The 15,217-nt window shown below is 38.6% G+C and overlaps 2 protein-coding genes across 7 annotated transcripts in view; one reads left to right on the top strand and one right to left on the bottom strand.

The window, feature by feature from the left end:
* LOC123877355 (latrophilin Cirl) overlaps nt 1-15,217 on the bottom strand; it is a 494,916-nt gene that overhangs the window by 220,521 nt on the left and 259,178 nt on the right. The window lies entirely within an intron of this gene.
* LOC123877305 lies at nt 1,218-5,355 on the top strand. The gene is made up of 2 exons (XM_045923925.1): nt 1,218-4,613; nt 4,777-5,355. Exons 1-2 carry the CDS (start codon nt 1,218-1,220, stop codon nt 5,353-5,355), a joined length of 3,975 nt encoding a protein of 1,324 aa, XP_045779881.1.

The raw sequence follows: 15,217 nt of genomic DNA on the forward strand, positions 1-15,217 counted from the left end.
ATGCCCCTGCATCACACTTAGCCGTTGTTCCACTAAAATTTTAGTAAAGGGGACACACGGGACGCTGTTTTGTAAACTTACGTCGAGTTTTTTGGAATCCGTACCTCAAAAGGAAAAACGGAACCCTTATAGGATCACTTTGTTGTCTGTCTGTCTGACTGTCAAGAAACCTATAGGGTACTTCCTTTGACCTAGAATCATGAAAGGCAGGTAGGTAGGTCTTATAGAACAAGTACAGGAATAAATCTGAAAACCCCGAATTTGTGGTTATATCATTTAAAAAAAAAATTAAACGTGTTTCAATTTTCAAAGTAAGATAACTATACCAAATGGGGTATCATAATATGAAAGGGCTTTACCTGTACATTCTAAAACCGATTTTTATTTATTTTTGTGTATAATAGTTTTTGATTTATCGTGCAAAATGTTGGAAAAATACCCGAAGTACGGGAACCCTCAGTGCGCGAGTCTGACTCGCACTTGGCCGGTTTTTCTTATAAATTTCGACCTTCCTGACACAGTGGTGTGTGACAAGTGGGAGGTCCCGGGTTTGATTACTGGCAGGGGCATTTCGGGAATTTTTGGGTGGGAGGTTTTAGCCATGGCTAGTGTTCGCGATGATTCTCTATAAATTTACTTCGAGAAAATACAAGTTCAAAATAAGTGCATCAAAACAAAAGGACTGTCTGTTTACGCCGAAAAGAACAATAGGCCAGCGTCGAAAACACTCCAGAAACGTAAACATCTATTGTCTGCGGGTTTTTATGACCCACTCGAGGTGTCCAGAAAAGTCGGAGAAAGAGATAGGCTTATACGAAAGCAAAGGATAGACGGAGCCTCGGAATAGTATATAAGCGGACGTTTTCGGCGACGGGACAGTGTGTGTGTGTGTGTGTATACTCTTAACAGTGAAAAGTGCTGAGAACTGAACAGTGGACTCTTAAGTGAAATTAAGTGTAGTGAATTAGTAAAGTATTAAGTGTAATTAGAAATATTGTTGTGTGTTGAATAAACGTGATTTACCTTAATAAGTGTTTCACTGTAGTTGTCGCACGTACCTTGACGTACCTACCTACCCGCCAGTTATAAGGTTACTTAGTGCTCAGTGCGTTACAATTGGTCCTTCGAAGAGCCGGATCGGGTTACTGTAGTAGGTAAACCAGGTGAGGATGCCGACAACAAGATCAGAATCACGCTCAAGGATTACGGCGGAAACCATGGCGAGAGATGTGACTGTAAGTATACCAGTCGAGTCTACAGACACGTCCACTGCCAGTCAATCTACGCTAAGGACGCCTCCGCCCTGTGTGAACGTCAGAGCAGTGGGGTCCCCGGTGCAACAGGTCGGGGACGTAATCAGGGGGAATACAGACCCTGCCCCCACAGAGGGGGGCATTCCGGTATTCACTTCTGGTACTATCGACGTTTCACCGAATGTTGAGCCTTCTGGATCATTCAGGATGAAAGACAAAATTAAGGGATCACGTCAACAAGCGCTGGACATACGAAGGACTTCTTTGAACCCTTATAAGTCTACGTGTGCGGATAACGCGCACCCGTTGCCTAGGAAAAAGAGGTCGGAAATTGAAATAGAGTTAGCGCAGAGGGAATATGAAACCGCCAAAGCTCTTGAAAAGCTGGCTCGAGCGAAATTATTGGCATTGCAGGAACAAGAGGAAACCGAAGATGAAATTTACGAACAAGAACAACATGACGAAGAATGGGTAATCCAGGCTTCAGAAGAATTTCAAAATAAAAGTCAGCACCAGGCGTCAAGGCAAGATGAAATATCGACAGTACAATTACTTGTACAGGAAATCAAGAAGTTAAACGAAAAAGATAGAGATATCATAGAGTTGCCTTCATTCAGTGGCGCAAGTGCAGAGTGGCTAAATTTCAAGAAAGCTTATTTTGAATCAGCTGAGAACTTTTCCCACGCAATGAACCGAGCGCGCCTTCGCAAGGCTCTACGAGGAACTGCCAAAGAGGCAGTGGAAAGCTTGATGAATAGCGTTGATGATCCGATGATCGTAATGCGGCACCTTGAAGATAGATTTGGTAGACCTGGATCTTTAGCACTAGCAGAGTTAGAAAAAATGAAACGGATAAAACCAGTGAAAAATGATCCAAGAGATATTTGCAGATTTGCCAGCCAGGTAAAGGCCTCTATTTCTGTCATCAAAACCTTGAAGAAACCACAGTATCTTCACTCACCAGAAACTTCCAATTGCATAAGGGAAAAAATGTCAGTGAACATGTTTGATAGATACGTCGCTTTTTATAGCCGGTATAGAGATACTGAAATAGCTGACTTAGAAATAATCGATTTATTCCTTACCGAAGAAATACAGAATTATGGAGTTTTTGCTCCACCTGAAATTGATGATACCATAACGCCGCAATACGTAAATTCAAGAAAGACAGTTCACGCTATGTTAGAGCCAGAAGAGAGAAAACAAGAATCACCGTCGACGAGTCGAGAAATAGCCATTCGCACAGTTAAGAGATCATGTAACTTATGTGATGAGAATCATGGCCTATTAGAATGCAAGAAATTCAGAGAAGCAAGCGTAGATGAACGATGGGAAATTGCGAAGAAAGCTAAGATATGTTTCAAGTGCCTTCGTTACAGACACCAGAGACTGGACTGCAAGGCTCCACCCTGTAGAAGATGCAGGAGATACCACCATGTAGCTCTTCATTCTGAAAGACTCTCACCAGCTGCAGTCCAGCAGAAGAATGAGTCGTGCAACAATGTCGACTACGAAGATGAAACATATCATGATGAAGATGATTATTATTGTGATGATGAACCAGAAGAGAAAATTGTATCCATCAATACCACAGTGACTAAAGGAAAGGTGTATCTGAAGATGGTGCCAGTGAACCTATATGGCCCAAAAGGAAAAGTCCGAGTGTTAGCATTGTTAGATGAAGGATCTACAATTACACTGGTAGATTCCTCGATTGCAGAGAAGATTGGAGTTGAAGGAAAGAGAGAACCATTGACAATAGAAACGGTTGGTGGAAAAGAATTGAAGAAGAATAACTCCTTGAAGGTCAAATTGAAAATAAAAGGCGTCAACAGTAGAGAAATAATGACAATGGAAGCCAGGACAATGGACGATTTGAAGTTGTCAGAACAAAAAGTTGATACAGACGTAATAAACAATTGTCCTCATTTAGTAAAAATCAGAAAAGAACTCGTTTACACCGGTGAAAAGCCTAAGCTTCTTATAGGACAGGACAATTGGGGATTGATTGTCACAAGGAAACTATTAAAAGGAAAGGCCACCAAACCAGTGGCATCACTTACAAGACTAGGATGGGTTCTGCATGGATTTGATACAAGTGCTAACGCCGTAGTTAACTTCGTTAACCACTGCCGAACTAAGGAAGATGAAATAGAAGAAATCATCAGAGAACACTTTAAACTGGAGTCTTTGGGAATACAACCTAATTTGCCGAGTAATGACAGTGACCGAAGAGCCTTAGAAGTTTTAGAGAGTACCACGAAGAAACTACCAAATGATCAATACGAAACAGGACTCTTATGGAAAAAAGAAGATGAAACTCTACCGAACAATTATCATCAAGCTCTTCGACGACTTATGAATATTGAAAAGAAACTAGACCGAGATGCTGCATTAAAAGAATCTTATACAACGCAAATAGAGAAGTTGTTGGAAAAGGGTTACGCAGAAAAGGCCCCAGAAAATACCTGTAGCGGGAGAACCTTTTATCTTCCTCATTTTGCAGTTGTTCATCCAATCAAGAAGAAGCCAAGAATAGTATTCGATGCAGCGGCAAAATTTGAAGGTAAAAGCCTTAATGATGCGCTACTAGCAGGACCGGATTTACTTCAATCCCTATTTGGAGTTTTGTTACGATTCAGAGAGGGTCCAGTAGCAGTGGTGGCCGATATTCAAGAAATGTTTCTAAGGATAAAGATAAGAGAAGCGGATAGAGACAGCCTTAGATTCTTATGGCGTGGAGAAGATAGAAAGAAGAAACCTGAAGAATATCGGATGACTTCGGTAATCTTTGGAGCTGCATCGTCTCCAGCGACCGCCATATACGTCATGAATAAAAACGCTAAGGAATACGGAAAATCTTTCCCTGAAGCAGTGAAAGCAATTGAAAAGAACCATTATATGGACGATTACCTGCAAAGTTTCAGGACCACTGAAGAAGCAAAGCAAACGGCAGCAAAAGTGAAAGAAATTCATGAAAAGGCAAGTTTTCACTTGAAAGGCTGGGCTAGCAATGATGCGAGAGTAATTGAGGAATTCAGAGAAAAGATACAGAATGATTCTTTAGAACTCGCGAAAGAGAAAAAAACTCTTGGTTTAAGATGGTTGGTGAAAGAAGATGCATTGGCTTTTAATGTTGGTTTACGAAATACCTCGGAAGAACTCATGAATGGGAGGAAAATTCCCACCAAACGAGAAGTAATGAGCGCTGTCATGTCAACATTTGACCCTTTGGGATTTGCGACACCTGTATTGATTCAGGGGAAGAAATTAATTCAAGATATTTGGAGAACGAAAATTGATTGGGATGAAAAAATTCACGAAGATCAAATGAAGTCATGGTTGAAGTATTTGGAAGAAGTATCCACTCTAACAGAATTAAAAGTCGCAAGATGTATCTCATCGTACTCGCAAGAAGGAGAATTACATACCTTTACAGACGCAAGCGAAGAAGCTTATGCCGCAGCCGTGTATTGGCGGACTATAGGAACTGATGGGAAGATACACGTTACCCTAATTGCAGGGAAAGCAAGGGTCGCACCGACGAAACCACACCGACATTTCGATTCCAAGGCTAGAACTGCAGGCTGCTTTATTAGGGACAAGGTTAGCAGCGACAATAGAACGAGAAATGGATCTACGTGTGCAAAAAAAGGCATATTGGACCGACTCAAGTACAGTGTTGCAATGGATTAAATCTGATCCTCGAAAATTTAAAACCTTCGTAGCTCACCGGCTGGCTGAAATCGAAGAATCGACAAACGTTGGAGAATGGAGGTGGGTGCCTACTAAAGAAAATCCAGCCGACGATGCGACGAGAGGGACGCCAAATGACTTTGACCAAGCAGCAAGATGGTTCCAAGGCCCTTCTTTCTTGCGCAAAAACGCGGATGAATGGCCTGTGAGAAGATTTGAAAAAGCGAATGAAAATCTGGAAAAGAAAGAAAGAAGGCGACAAGACAAAGGAAGAATAATACCGTCAACGCCGCCAAGCAGAAGGAAGAGAAATGATAACCAAACAGACAAGCCCAGAGGAAAAAGAACGAACAATAATAAGGAAGAACGCGAATTACGGACCGGCAAACTACCGGAGGAATGCTAAGACGTCCGTCGAGTCATCGTGGTGGTTCCTACAGAATCATCGCTTTAAACGTGAGAAGGTGCTTTGGCACCGCGGGGAGATTGTTCGCGATGATTCTCTATAAATTTACTTCGAGAAAATACAAGTTCAAAATAAGTGCATCAAAACAAAAGGACTGTCTGTTTACGCCGAAAAGAACAATAGGCCAGCGTCGAAAACACTCCAGAAACGTAAACATCTATTGTCTGCGGGTTTTTATGACCCACTCGAGGTGTCCAGAAAAGTCGGAGAAAGAGATAGGCTTATACGAAAGCAAAGGATAGACGGAGCCTCGGAATAGTATATAAGCGGACGTTTTCGGCGACGGGACAGTGTGTGTGTGTGTGTATACTCTTAACAGTGAAAAGTGCTGAGAACTGAACAGTGGACTCTTAAGTGAAATTAAGTGTAGTGAATTAGTAAAGTATTAAGTGTAATTAGAAATATTGTTGTGTGTTGAATAAACGTGATTTACCTTAATAAGTGTTTCACTGTAGTTGTCGCACGTACCTTGACGTACCTACCTACCCGCCAGTTATAAGGTTACTTAGTGCTCAGTGCGTTACAGCTAGTTAGTTACCACTCTACCGGCAAAGTAGTTCTGCCAAGCGATTAGCGTTTCGGACTCCGGTACGCCCGAATTGTTCCAGCTCTGACAGTAATTTGTAACTGTCCTATAGGAAGAAATGTTTAGCTTATTTATATGTTTTTATGTTTAATTCCTTACCTTTGTTTAGGTGTCTTTATTTAAGAGCGTTTATCGTCGTTTTGGTCTCGAAAACAGCAACGTATATTTTCGCAAAAAGCCATCTAACAAGGAAGGGTGTTGTTCTGTAAAAACGAGATCACTCTGACGGAGAGAAATGCAGCACACCCGCTACACCTGGATCGTTCCAGCTCTAACGGTCATTTGTAACTGTCCTTTAAGAAGGAATGTTTAACTTATTTTTATGCACTTTTATGTTTAATGCCTGTTTTGTTTAAGTGCCTTTATATTTTAATTGCGTGGCCTGCCAATCCGCACTGGACCAGCGTGGCATTAGAGTCCGTGCTCAGTAGTGGGTCAGCGATGGATTGATTTAAGAGCGAAATAACAATTTAAGAGCGTTTATCATCATTTTGATCGCGATATCGCAACGTATATTTTCTCAAAGACAGACAGCCTACACTTTCGCGTTTAGGTATAACTAGCCGATGCCCGCGACTTTGCCCGCGTGGATTTAGGTTTTTCGAAATCCCGTGGGAACTCTTTGATTTTCCGGGATAAAAAGTAGCCTATGTGCTAATCCAGGATATTATCTATCTCCATTCCAAATTTCAGCCAAATCCGTCCAGTAGTTTTTGCGTGAAGGAGTAACAAACATACAAACTTTCGCCTTTATAATATTAAAAGTGTGATACCTGTTTTGTCTAAGTGCCTTTATTTAAGAGCGTTGTCTGCCAATCCGCACTGGACCAGCGTGGCATTAGAGTCCGTGCTCAGTAGTGGGTCAGCGATGGATTGATTATAACAATTTAAGAGCGTTTATCGTCATTTTGATCGCGATATTAGTAACGTCAATTTTTTCAAAAACAGACAGCCAGATAAACTTTCGCGTTTAGGCATAATATTGTATTAGTTTGCACTCTCTATATAAGTCTATTATTCTATATTTTGCATCATAAATAAAGGAAACAAATGCGTACGAAATTTCTCTATTACTGTTTGATTGGTGTTTACGTACAATTCCATCGACTTTTCCAGAAAAACTTTCATGAAATATGAAAAAATAACACAAACAACGTAGAGTATTGTAATCGGCTTACATTTATATAAGTATCAATTTACCAAAGGACTTCTTGAGTGAGCAAAAAAATGACAAAACGTCTTAAGGGGGAAATCCCCTTGTACAGAGTCTTTGTATGGATGCACTTTCAGGGTATTAAATGTAAGTATCAATCTATCTATACAAAGGATTGAGTACAAAATACAGTACCAATGATATTATAAATATTGTAATAGTTTTAGTATAATATTGTGCAGATCAAAATATAGTGCGTTTTTAAGAAAGCAAATGCCATATTTGCTTTGTGTCAATTATTATCATGTAGAATAGAACAAAAGGTCCGCGAAGGAGTCCTTAAGGTGCACTATGTACATGCGTCTGCCCACGAAATTCAAATTTAATTTGGTTTTTCCCAATTTATAAACTAACTAGCTGATACCCGCGACTTCGTTCGCGTGGATGTAGGTTTTTAAAATTCCCGTGGAAACTCTTTGATTTTCCGGGATAAAAAGTAGCCTATGTGCTAATACAGGGTATAATCTATCTCCATTCTAAATTTCAGCCCAATCCGTCCAGTAGTTTTTGTGTGAAGGAGTAACAAACATACACACACACACACACACACACACACACACATACAAACTTTCTCCTTTATAATATTATAGTGTGATAATAATATCACAAAGTGGGCTTAAGGCATTCTAATAGCGCAAATGGCAGTATCATCTCCACAGGTTTATGTGAAACTCTTTACTTGAAAGTGTTCAGTTTAAGAAATTAGTCAAAATAATGAGTTTGACGTGAGTTACTCGCAAATTAGTCGATACTCTGCACGGCAGTTTGTTGACGAGTTAGCGCTCATAAATATATAGTTAAACTTTATGGTAAAATTTTAAGTAGTTCGTCTTAGTGCATAATAATATTTTTTTTTAAATGTCAAAAGTACGTTTTACATTTTTACCGTATTATATAGTTATTTTGGCACACAGAATGACAGTTCACACAAAGAGCAAAAATAGAGTCATTTATCTTTATATATTTCTAACAACTACATATATTTTTAAAGGCCATTACGCCATATTTTTTCAAAATTTTCTTTCTAAATAGAAATTCCAGCGCTTGTTTTTCTAATTCATTCCAGTAATAACATTCCAAATATTGAAATTGCCTCCTCGGTTAACCGAAACCAATTTCGCTTGTTTGCCGCCAACATGACAAACAAGGCACTTATTTTTTTCAATGTTGGACAAACAAACTTATTGACTTGTGCACAGAAATGGAATGAAGCCCTATACAGTGGCACTATACTTCTAACTTCCGACTGACTAACTGATCTTTTAACGGACAGCTTAACAGGGGTCTCTCCGTCACTTACTCCATACGATCGTAGTTTCAATTTCATTTGAATACTAGCTGATGCCCGCAGCTTCGCCCGCGTGGATTGGTTAGATCCCCTGCAGCATCAGGATTGAGGAGTTGGAATCCAAATTTTTTATGAAACAATGTCGCAAAGTTCCTCTATCGATTAAAAAAAAATTACGCAAATCGGTTTAGAAATCTCAGAGATTTCGGTGTACATAGGTAGAAAAACACAACTCCCTTTTTGAAAGTCGGTTAAAAAAGTAGCCTATGTTACACCCTGGTCAATCCTCTACTTGTCTGTGAAAATCCCGTCAAAATCGGTTCAGCCGTTCCAAAGATTAGCCTTTTCAAACAGACAGACAGACAGACAGACAGACAGACAGGCAGACAGACAGACAGACAGACAAAAATTTTAAAAACGTGTGATTCAGTTCAAATAACCCTAATAACCCTATTCAAAATTAATAACCCTATGAGCTTAATATGAGGTAGTTATTTCGAAATTACAGACAGACACTCCAATTTTATTTATTAGTATAGATTAAGCAACCAAAGTTCATGAAATTTTGCAGACATATTCTAGAAACTAATATCTGTGCCTGTGGTGTTTTAGATTTTTCTAAAAATATGTAGTTTTAAAATTACAGGGGCTCAAAGATTTGTATGTGAATTTTTAAGACCGCGTAACTTTGAAACCGAATATTTTAACAGAAATCTGGAAAACCAAAGGCACAGATATTAGTTTCTAGAGTATGTCTGCAAAATTTCATGGACTTTGGTTGCTTAATATTCAAATGAAAATGGAACTACGATTGTATGGAGTAAGTGACGGAGAGAGCCCTGCTAAACCACAGAAAAAATATCAATTGTCATAGACATAGTTTATAAAAACTTTCATCCTCTACTAAACCCCCAAAATAATTTCCAAAAATTCGTTCTTAGTGAGCGCTTATCTCATAAAGAAACGTACTTATTGTCTTTCAAGTTTCTATCCCCAGCGGTTTAGGATGTGCGTTGATAGATCAGTTAGGATGTCTTTTCATATGTGTTAATTTTATCCTTAGGACATCGAGTTGAGACGCTAATAACTTCTCCATTAAAGACTGTCGAAACTGAAACCCAATTACACTAACACCATCATAAACAACTTATTTAAAAGGGTACAAAAAGCAATGGTCAAAGCAATATATTACAGAAGAAGGTAAGAAAGCTCCCGTATGAAATAAACGGATACCTACTCGAGTCGAGTTTGCATTTTAAGTGCCTACTTCCAACGCAAAATGTTCTCCCATAAATAAAAAAACGGTTGAACTTTTTAATAATATTCGCATAAAATTTTCGAAGATGGCCGCGGTAACAAATCGTCTTTTTATTTCTACCCTCGATTACTGGCTCGCGGCCGGGAATGTGAAATTAAAAATAGAATGACAGTTATTAAGGACCGAAATGTATACGATTTCCTGTGCTTTAATGTACGTTTAATCGCGCAATTTTAAAAGCGTTTGCCTCCGGCATCGCTTGCGTGAAATTCAAATCAAGCTGTATTAAATGTGTGTGAAGTCAGCCAATCCTTAGGTACTTGTCCAGCGTGGTGGACTGTAGCCTAAGCCCTTCATATTTTGAGAGGAGACTCGTACTCAGTAGTGGGCCGGCGCGCGTTGAATTGTGCTGATAGTGATGATAAATTATATTACAATTCCATAATAGCAAAGGCTAAACAATAACCATTAGCTATCCCAAAAATTTTAAGCACGCCCTCAAAACTAAGCTTCATTACTGCCGAAAAACAAAGAAAAAAAAAATAGTAGCTCACTGCCTTTACGACTAGGTCTAATTTAAAAAGCTACGTCATTGTCTACGAGCATATTCAAATGAAAAGCAAAAATACCACTCGCGTCTCATCCCCGCAACCTCACGGAGTAACATAATGACAGCCCTAACACGACAATTCCATTCGCGTAGGGCTGTCACTCATTAGCATATGTACATAAAGAGACTCGCTCATTGGCCGAGCGGGCGCGCCATGTTTGAATTGCAGACATTTTGTGTCGCCATTTTTATTAATTAAAAACTGTGCGCTTTTTAGTGGTCCGTACTTAAAAGTTAAAAACGGAACCGGTATTAAGAAACAAAGATGTAAAGCTGAACTTTATCTAACACAGCTGTTATAGAAATTATATTTGGGTTTTAAGGATAATCAAAAAAAAAAGCATCCAGTTTTCAAACTATGTTTATTGTTTATATTAATTTCAAGCCTCTAACCCACCAGGAAGGTACTTTAAAATCGATAACAAGATTCAGACAGACAAACAAACCGACAAGAAAGCGTGTTAAGCGTGTTTTTTTTTTTAATTTTAAGTTAAGTTTAAGTTTTTTAAAGTTTTATAATAAACTATCTTAGGTATACATTCTTGCGACATGACATCATTAAAAGTCGAATATTTCAAAAGTTTACGTTACGTCTAAGTCAAACGAACTACAAGCAAAATTTAAGATTCTAGGCCTTGCGAATTAAACTGTGCTTTGTTATGTCAGTCAGTCAGTACCTCCTTTTTAACCCCCGACCCAAAAAGAGGGGTGTTATAAGTTTGACGTGTGTATCTGTGTATCTGTCTGTGGCATCGTAGCTCCTAAGGAATGAACCGATTTTAATTTAGTTTTTTTGTTTGAAAGGTGGCTTGATCGAGAGTGTTCTTAGCTTTAATCCAAAAAATCGGTTCAGCCGTTTGTTATCAGCTCTTTTCTAGTTACTGTAAGCTTCACTTGTCGGGGCTGTTATAAATTTTTAATTCACACTTGTGTACATATAAAAAAGATTTTGACGTAGATTCACGGTGAGAAATTTTTAATACGGAACACCTGTTTTGCGTGAAAATCGTGCGCTTGCCCGGTTTTCTCCACACAATTGTTTTGAAAGTTACCTTGATGTTTGCGTGGATTTTAACGTGGCAATTTCGCGGGAAGTGACGTTTTTTACATTTTTATGGCTAAAATTGCTTGTTTGCTTGAGGGGTTGAGAGGTCAGGTAGCAATCGCTCTGGATTAAAACTGGAGCCTCGCTAATTCTAAATTGGGTTAACAATACCCCGAAATATTTTTGCTGGGCCTTTTTTCAGCCTTTGTTAATAGAAATAGGAAGATTTTATTACCCGACTACGGCAAAGCCAAAAGGAAGGATTATGATTTTAGCACTCTATGTATGCATGTTTGTATAAAATTCTGCTTGTTCCCCCGTAGCGTCTAAATTACTGGCCCGATTTAGATGAATGAGGTGTCAATCAATTCCTTATTACAGTCCGGCCGTGTAGAAATCAAAAGTTAATAAAAGCCGCCATACCCCTCCCATCTAAGACTGCATCAACATTTTCCACCAGGTCAGATTTCAGTCAGGGGCTAACTTGTGTCTGAATATAAAATAAAAAATATTATATAAAAACGTTCGGAAATCGCAAAGAAAAATGTAAATGTGACTTAAATGTAGTATTCCTGATCCGTCGAGGCTGGAAGCTTGCGAGTAAATAAAAATACGAATATATCGAAGACCCGAGGGATGGCCAATAACTCCCGGATTCAGATATGTGTACTATGGAAATAAGGCTTAGTTACGATATTCTGTATCGATATTCGATAAGTCACATCACTTTTTAATGTAAATGACTTGATTTCGTTACTCGTACATTTTCCTCGTTGTATACCGTTTCTGTATGGACATTTATTAGGATGGGTAGCTTTTTTTTTTGAAATAAAAATAGCGAGCAAAGGAGCAGGTGAGTCACCTGATGTTAAGTGATTACCGCCGCCCTTGAACATTTGCAGTATTACTACTAATATTGTAAATGTGGGAAGGTGGGATGTTTGGATATTAATTGTTTTAGTACATCATGCCACAATTACTGAAATGATTTATCAGGAATTTAGATCTAATGAGTGAATACCAAAAATCAATACCGAGGCGCCAATTTTCCACACCATCTTACAATTCCGTATCGATAAAAATGCTAATGCTCATCTCTCGTAAGGTACAATGATTGCATTGGCTGCCTCGAAACTCGCCTAGGGAATAGGGTTGACACAAAATATTTTTCAATACATTAATCGGTATACAATCAGCTACTCTACATTACCTTACTTCCATACTATTTATAATCCTGATAATACTTACTATAATGGATGGTAAAATGTATCTGTCTGTCTGCTAGTTTTCATGGCACATCTGCTTAATCGGTTCGGTAAGAAATTTGGTACAGATTAATAGCTCGCATCCAAAAATGGATGTAAGCTACTTTCTGTCTCGGATATTCAAAGAGTTCCCGCAGAGTTTTCAGAAACCTAAATCCATGTAGACGCAGCCTCGGCCATCATCTATTTGATACAGAGATACATCTTGCATCCTAGAGAAGAGTTCCCGTGTGATTTTTTTCTGGAACCACGTGAGACTAGTTTGCGTCACGCGCTGTAAGTCTCCAAGCCTTCACATTTAAGTAGGTACCGACTAATCAACAATTTATTCCTAATCCATACTAATATTATAAATGCGAAAGTGTGTCTGTCTGTCTGTCTCTCTGCTACCTTTTCACGGCCCAACAGTTTAACCGATTCTAACGAAAGGTACGGAGTTAGCTTACATCCCGGGGACGGACGTAGGCTACTTTTATCCCGGAAAATCAAAGATTTCCCGCGGGATTTTAAAAGCTAGTAAATATAATAAAAATCATTATTTAAAAAAAACTGGTCATTCCTATATTATCTTTATACGTGGCAACCCTAACCAAAACTGTCTTGGGACTCCGAAGTAGACACCACGTTCACCTCAATACACGTAGCTCCTACTGCACTGGCATAAAGTTCAAATTCCCATTGAATTTACTTTTTAGTGGCTAACCGACAATAGAGCTTTTCCTCTTGACTATATACGAAATTTTGGGATAGTCAAAATGGTTTTGGTTTACAATTTATTTTGTGTGAATCGAAACCATATTTGCACTGTTGCTTTTTGACTGTTGCTGCAAAAATGTTCTATCAATAAAAATTGACCCTTACTGATATTATAAATGTTAAAGTGTGTCTGTCCGTCTGTCTGTCTTCTCACAGCTCATTCGTTAGACCGATTTTTACGAAAGGTATAGAGATAGTTTGCATTCCTGGGAAGGATATAGGCTACTTTTTATCGCGGAAAATAGAAGAGTTCCCACGGGATTTTAAGAACCTTAATACACGCGGGCAAAGCCGTGGGCATCACCTAGTTATTAAATAATAAAAAAATCTCTAAAATAAATCAAATCATTTTAAAAACGTATTCAAGGACGTCACTCGAGGTATGAAAAAACTTAGTTTCCTTTCTCATATAAATTACTAGCCGATGCCCGCGGCTTCGCCCGCGTGGATTTAGGTTTTTCGAAATCCCGTGGGAACTCTTTGATTTTCCGGGATAAAAAGTAGCCTATCTCAATAAATAGTTTATTTGGATAAGGATTAGTATTGGACGATAATATGATCAATAAACATAGGCTAATAATTTTAATTACTTTTATTCTATGGAAAAGTGGTTATAATGGCTAAAATATAAATGTTTGGTTTATACTATCGCGGACTTTTTTGTAGGCATTATTGAGTTCTACAACTTTTCTATAGAAGTCAACCATACATCTCTAACCAATTAGGCAGCGTTCCCGAGAATCGTTAACGTACGGCAGTTTTTTCGACGCCTTACTCCACAATTTTCACTACCACGAAAAATCCTATCTATTTTCCGGGATAAAATATAGCCTATACGGATTCGGAAGAATCCCTCTAAGTAATAGTAAAATAAATTTTGAAATCGGTCCAGTAGTTTTTGAGCCTATTCAATACAAACATACAAAAATACAAAAATACAAAGGTTTCCTCTTTATAATATTAGTATAGATTAAATTGCAATGACTAATATAATATTTTTATGTTTTACTATGCAGTGTGTAGGATAAAAATAATACTATCTGTTTACTGTATATCATACATTATGCATACCTGGCTTTTAAACTGGGGTCACTAACCCACATAAATTATTACAGTCACATATCTCAAACAATACCCTACATTCTTGTAAACAAGCAACCCGGTAGCAGCTTGCTAGCGATCCGTGGATTAAACCAGGATTACCCGATAAGGTCGGTTCAAAGTTATGATAATATGGCCCTTCGTATACCCTACCCACCTAACAACACCATTCAACCCTATGCTTCACAGCATAAGGGCTAAAATCAATAAACATGTGAAGTAAGAAAACGTTGCCCACTGTACACCCGTTCCTAACTTCATTTCGGATTTGCGAAATTTCAGGTAACGCAATACATACCAAAACGATTTTCGAGAAGTTTGTTTTGTTTTCGCGAAACGATTTCGATGGCACTTAACCTGATAAATAGCTCAAGTTAGAGGATAAGTACATCCCTTTATGGCTTCTAATGCGCCGTTTTTGGTTGAAGTTTTTAAATTATGTGGGGAGAATCAGTGTTTTAGAGTGGTTCTGGATGATAAATCAATACTAGTTGTTTTGCTGGATCGGTTTGCGGTTGCTTTCGAAGCGATTAGCAAGAACTTTATCTATTTTCTTGTTGGTACATCGTGTTTTTAGGGTTCCGTACCTCAAAAGGAAAAACGGAACCCTTATATGATCGTTTTGTTGTCTGTCTGTTTGTCTATCCGTCCGTACATGCGTCTGTCGTGTCTGTCAAGAA

Source organism: Maniola jurtina, chromosome 23 (assembly GCF_905333055.1).
Source record: "Maniola jurtina chromosome 23, ilManJurt1.1, whole genome shotgun sequence".
Classification (NCBI taxonomy): Eukaryota; Metazoa; Arthropoda; class Insecta; order Lepidoptera; family Nymphalidae; genus Maniola; species Maniola jurtina.